Source organism: Setaria italica, chromosome VII (assembly GCF_000263155.2).
Source record: "Setaria italica strain Yugu1 chromosome VII, Setaria_italica_v2.0, whole genome shotgun sequence".
Classification (NCBI taxonomy): Eukaryota; Viridiplantae; Streptophyta; class Magnoliopsida; order Poales; family Poaceae; genus Setaria; species Setaria italica.
In genome coordinates, this window is record NC_028456.1 from 27,342,124 (window position 1) to 27,348,637 (window position 6,514).

At 49.4% G+C, this 6,514-nt stretch overlaps 1 protein-coding gene across 1 annotated transcript in view; it reads right to left on the bottom strand.

Moving 5' to 3' along the window:
* The window catches only part of LOC101763865 (protein argonaute 1B), a 13,852-nt gene extending 11,564 nt beyond the window's left edge, over positions 1–2,288 (bottom strand). Inside the window, exon 1 of the mRNA XM_004976456.4 lies at positions 2,087–2,288. Coding sequence (XP_004976513.1) covers positions 2,087–2,141 — 55 coding nt within the window. The 5' untranslated portion in view covers positions 2,142–2,288. The remainder of the gene's footprint in view (positions 1–2,086) is intronic.
* Between the last annotated feature and the right edge of the window lie 4,226 nt (positions 2,289–6,514).

Here is a 6,514-nt window from a genome sequence, read left to right on the forward strand (position 1 = left end):
TCCAGGACGGCGCGACGTGACTGTTCGCTTGTCGCGTCCGGCGCCTATCCTGTACCACTGACATGCGGGCCCCGTGCCTTGTGCTATGGACCGGACCGCGTCAAACGACCCGTGAGCCTGCGGGTGGGGCCAGTGCGAGGGCAGTCGCAGTCGCCGACGTGTGAGCCGGCACGGGGCGCGGCCTCGCCCTCTATCCCTTGTCAGGCCGTTCAGAGGCCGAAACGTGTCCCACAGCCCACAGGTGCGCGGGTGGGCCCACTTGCACGACGGCGTAGTACGGGCGCACGCACCTCTCGGGTGGTGGTGGTGGTGCACTGCACTGGTGCGCTGTTTGTGTACTGCTGTACTGCATCCTCGCGGGGTGGGCCCGCCGCGGCCGCATCCTCCGTCCTCCCCCGCGCGCGTGGATTTTGGATGCTACGCGGGCCCAAGCACCAGTGGCACGGCCGCATGGCCTTGTTGCGCTTGCCGCCATGGGTGGATGGGCCCCCGTCCCCATGGCGGCCCGAGGCGAGCGAAGGATCCAACCAACGCGCGCGCCCCTTGGATAAACACAATGGGCGGGGCACGGACGCCTCGCCTTCTACTGTTCCGTGCGACGCAAGTGCCAAATGGCTGTCCCTTTTTTTTATTGTCGGCAGCTTGGACGCGTCGGACAGGTTTGTTACTGTTGTGATAAGGGCGTGCGTGTGCGTTCTTGGACGTAGCTGTTGTGTGTTGTCTCTTGCAAAAGCAAAAGTTACTCGAATCACAGGTCACAAACCTTCTATAGTCGTTTCGAGGAGAGGAACTGCTGTAGAGACCGGCGACAAACGGAGGTGTGAAACAGTGGTTTCGATGGAGTAAGCACTCCCTCGTGCTTGCTCGTGAAAGAAGGCATGGCATGAAGTGCTAAGGTTAACTCTTCAATTTAGATTGGTAGTGTGAATCAGTGAATGGTAATTTTCTTAAAGTATGTACTTGCTTGATGGCTCATGCAGAAGACTCATGTGGCCATCTGGTATTGTGCATGCTGCATGCGCATCCAGGCAGCCTAGAGGGTGAAAAAGACGGTCCATGGACACGAGCAAGCGGATGTTTTGATACTAGATGCTAAACTTTAGCAGTGTCACATTGGATGTTCGGATACTAATTAGAAGGATTAAATATGAGCTAATTATAAAACTAATTGCAAAACCCCCGAGCTAAATCGTGAGACGAATCTATTAAACCTAATTAATCCATCATTAGCAAATGGTTACTGTATCATCACATTGTCAAATCATGGACTAATTAGTCTTAATAGATTCGTATCGTAAATTAGACTCCATCTGTACAATTAGTTTTGCAATTAGTTTTGTAATTAGCTTCTATTTAATACTCTTAATTAGTATCAAACATCCGACAGGTGCTAAACTTTAGCAGCTAGTATCCAAACACCCAAAGAACGCTGGTAATGATTTGTCACGTAGCTGTTCTTCTATCAATGGCACTTGGACATTTGGTCCTCTGAGCTAGCTAGTGCCATTACGGCCTCTGTTTATCCCACTGACTCCACAGTGGTTTAGGCTGCTGCTGGTTCGTATCTCCCGGCCCTGCAGCTACCGGGATGCTCGGCACTTCGGCAGCTGGTGACCGACTAGGTCACTGCACTCACCGCAGCTCGCACATTTCTCCCTCTCACTAACCGCGCGCAGGCTTAGCACAAAGACGACACGACCTAATCAACGCAAAAAACAAACGAGGACTCGTCTAGAACGATCCGACGAACTGTTCCCCCGAGGGCCCGAGCGAAATCGCTGTAGAAAACTAGTAAACGCGAGCCCAATCGGGCGGCATGGGCGCGACCATGCGAACAGCGCCCTCGACAGCTCGCCAAGAACAGGAAGCGATCGACCGACGTGCCGCCCGAGCGCGCGATTCCGGGCCGCGGTCAAAAGAGCCCCCCGACCCCTCCTGCTCCTAGCGGCGCACAATCATGCACGCAGAAACTGTATGAACTGACGGGACGGGCCGGAGCGAGGAAAAGGCAAAAACCGGAAGCGGGCAGGGGGAAAGCGGCGCCGAAGCGGGACGACGAGAAGGAAAGGGGGGCACACGGGCGTACCTTGATGGGGGCGCCCGTTCTCCACCCGCATCGCCATGTCAAGGTCACAAATCATTCACGCGCCGCGCCGCGCCGCGCGAGCCGGGGGCGAGGCAGCCGGATCGCGGCGGCCACTTCGTACGTCGTTGCCGAGGGAAAGGGGTTTCTTCCCGTGCGCGCGCGCGCGTGTGATGGCTGCTGGGTTGGGGTGGATCACGAGTGCGCTGGCGAGAGATCCCGGGGTCTTATTGGTGGCGACGCTATCGATGGCTAGGGGGGGGGGAGGGAAGGGAGGGAGGTGGGTGGGGCTCGGCTGCCTCACTGGGCCTGGTCGTAAGCCAAAGAAAAGATATCGGTGATGTATGCGCAAAGATATGCCCAATTATTGCCGTTGGCGCCGGGGGAGAAAAAATATTGCGCGGGCGCAGGCTGTTTGTGGCTTCCAATCTTCCATTTCCGCGATCGAGCTGCGAGCACTGCTCGTTTGGGTAATGGTGCGGATTAGCCACTCGCCATTAGCTTCCTTGGACGGAGGGGCCCCCTTCCTCTCGAAATGGGTTGCCACTACCACCACCGATCAGATTCGCCATTACAAAAACAAAAGGCGTGGTTGGTCGAGGGGGAAACCTTTGCTAGATAAGGGTGATCCAAGTTGCCAACTATGGTGCGTTGAAATGACCCGACTCGTATTGTTTGGCAACATTGCGGCACGGTGTCCCAGAGAACACAAAAGACGGCACTTAAGCGAAGGTTTATAGATTTTTTAATTTTTTATGCAGTCAGATCATTCGATCGTAAGTTGCGATCTAGTCGGCACTCGAGTAATCCGACGTGCAATGGCTATCATGTGAGGTGACATGTAGATGTAGGCAATCGTTCACCTAAATCAAAAGGTTATGTAGGGGGTGTTCGTTTTCTAGTTTAAACTTTAGCCCCTGTCACATCAGATGTTTGATGCTAATTAGGAGTATTAAATATAAGCTAATTACAAAACTAATTGCACGTATGGATGCTAATTCACGACATAATTCTATTAAGTCTAATTAATCCATGATTCGACAATGTGATGCTACAATAACCATTTGCTAATGATGAATTAATTAGGCTTAATAGATTCATCTCGCGAATTAACCCAAGGCTTTTGCAGTTAGTTTTATAATTAGCTCATGTTTAGTCCTCCTAATGAGCATCCAAATATTCGATGTAACAAAGGCTAAATTTTAGCCTAAGGATCCAAACACGCTGTTATCCACGCGAGTTGCAGGTGATGACCTGTTGGAAAGGGACTGGCATGGTTGTTTATGGTCTGGATGCTCATCCGCTTTGTCGCCAACTCGCCATCAATCGCTCGATATTGCCTAGACATCCCAGTGAAGGGCATTGTAATAAATATACGGTGGTTGAGCTTTTTTTATGAAAAGACTGCAAATTTGGCATCTCTTTAAACAAAAGGCTGTGCTGCATTCATGTTTCGCAATTGCAGGAACGTATAGTTTTTTTGAAGTCATTGTCACTTTTTTTCTTTCTGGCATTTAGTACATTTGTCAGAACGGAATGTTCCAAAGGAATATACCCCTCTGGGAAATGGGAAAATATATTTGGTGGAGGACTGGAGGGCTCGCATTGTCGTGCAAACCTTTGTTATTGTAGCAAAACGAGAACATCCCGGGTTGTTTGTGTTTTGTCGTCCCTACAATATTAGAGTGATCCCCATAATAGTGTGTGAGAAAAGATGAAACAACAGGGCGTCTTTGCCTGTATTTCTAAAAATAAAAAGATGAAACAGAGAAACACATAAAAATTTGAAGCTCAAAAGGCCGGCTTTGAGGAACTCCGAACTCTGTTTTGAAAGCTTGCCCGTCTGTCTAAGAAACAGGCCGGCCCACTTATCCGAAATTCAACCATCCATGGCAGCCCACTACCTGCACGGTTGCAGGCTGTGTCGGCTGTACTACTCACTGTCTGCAAGTCGACTGTAGCTGCGTTGCAGCTTGCAATACTGCGATACCTTTTTTTTTTCATCGCGAATTCACGATGAACTGCGTTAACATGTTTTTTTACATCATGCGCTAACATATGTTAAGTGCGCAGGCAAACATGGCTGCAGATTGCCATGTGATCAACCACCTATCTAAAGCTTTCGGAAGCTCGTAGAAGGGGATTCAATCATGACTCACTAAGATGGCATGTTCTCAACTCTCAAGCATGGGAATCATACCCCAAATGTCATCTACAAGTAGTGAAACCAGTCTTGGAGCATAAATGTGAAGGCGGGAATCATCATCCGAGTCGAAATCATCAAACATGAAATCCCCCGTGCGCTTTCGGTATGACGATGGGATGCATCTTGAGCAATACTCTAAGGAACAGTTTTATGCAAGTAGGAAAAGGAGTGATCGATCTATCTTTTGTTAGACTAATGGGCCTCGGTGGTCTATTACTAAATCAATTAGTAAATTAAATCTCAAGACCGCATACGGTGGTAGTTACATTCGAAATAAAACTACCTTGGAGGTTGAGAAGATTTCTAACCAATTTATAAGGTGGAGCTATGCTACACCTATTGAGAAGTTGAGGAAGGGATAGAAGGATGCCACACGCGCTCGCTCACCACGTCGCGCGGCGCTTGGACATGATGTTGTGGGCTTGGCTTGGCTTGGTCGGGTTTTTTGCAGTTTTTAATCTCAATTGTTAGTCACTAGTAACTGAATGGCTAACACAAATGACTCGTAACTTATGGATGCTGACGCTCAAGGGTCTCTGCTGCCTATAAAAAAGGTGTTTTTATCTGTCTTCACCACGCGTAACACACCAGCCACCGAGCTCTCAGTCTACTGTTGCGCTGCATTTTTGTTGTCCCCATTCCGGCGTTATGTGTGCACGGACTTCATCGGAAGAGCAGGCCTCCGAGCTGCGTCCTTGCTAGAGACGCTGCACCCGAGGAGTAGAAGGGCGATTAAGTTTTTGGGAGCGTATTTGCATGACTTCTCGCTGCGCACATCTACTTCCTGGAGGCGCAACTGCACTATGATCATCTGCACGGCATCAACCTCTGATCGACTACATCGAATAGACTCGACTAACGATGTCGGGTAACGACACATGGCCCCACCTCAGGATACTTCCCATGAACTTTCTGATTTATTATTTATTTTCTGTTATTTCCATCGCATGGTTGATGTTCATTGCTATAGACACAACTGTTCATGCTCTTGTTTATACTATCGTTTATGTCATATTTTATTTTATATTTTGAATTAAAATAAATTGTAAAATGCCTCTAATTCCAACATCTTCGAGGTTGAGACATGGACACAACCTGAAATCCTAATCATCGCTCCCAGCCCACCAATTGTGTGCTACTACACGATGATCAAACCCACTATTTGGCCGGGTTCATCTTCAGTCTTCTCTTCGTTGCACAACAACACCTGACCGAATTTTTCCTAACAATTTCAAATTCAAGCGACAACAGAAATCACCACTAAGCTCTTACCACCCTGCAGCTGCTCAACCTTCTAAGCTCTTACCACCCTGCAGCTGCTCAACCTCGCAAAGTTGCACAAATCGATCTCGCCGGATCAGGACCAACAATGGCAGCGGCTAGTCTCGCTGGATCATCACCGTGCAGCTTCCGCAGGCGGTGGATGTTGCTAGTCTCTCCACGAACACGTATCAGGTTCCGCCGCCACTCGAGTTCGCCGTGCTAAGATATCAGCTAGATATTAGTCAGGTTGTTGTATGCAATAGATCTCCATGTATTAGAGATAAGGCTATAGATGCTTGTTGCTTTCTTTGTGTATAAGGTTGTTGTATGCGATAGATCTTCGTGTATTAGAGATAAGGTTGTAGATGTTTGTTGCTTTCTTTGTGTACAAATTTACTTCCTGTACAAGATGTACTGTGTGCCACGCCGGCGCTTTTCCCGGCCTATATAACAAGGAACCGTGACCTCTAGCGAGGCATCACGTTAAGCCATTCTAACATGGTAATCAGAGCCACGTTTCTCCAAGGTTTAGTCCATGGTGTTCCAGGGTTCCTCCGTATCTGCTACTGCTCCATCGTTCGGATTTCCAGTCACCGAGAAGCTGACGAAGAACAACTTCCAGATGTGGAAGGCGCAGGTCATGTCTACCCTCCGCAGTGTGCAGGTGGCAAGCTTAACCAACCCAGCGGCAGCAGCACCGTCGAAGACGGTTGCTAGGGCGGCCGACAAACCTGATGATCAAGTCCCAAATCCGGAGTATGATCTCTGGGTTGCAAAGGATCAACATATTCTGAATTATTTGATGTCCTCTCTTTCCCATGAGATACCTGCATAGGGTTCTACGTCACCGACGGCTGCCACGGCCTGGGCAGCGATTGAGGCCATGTTCGCTTCCCAGTCACGTGCCCGGGTCATTGGAACCCGCATGGCACTGATCACAACGCAAAAGGGAAGCGCCACTG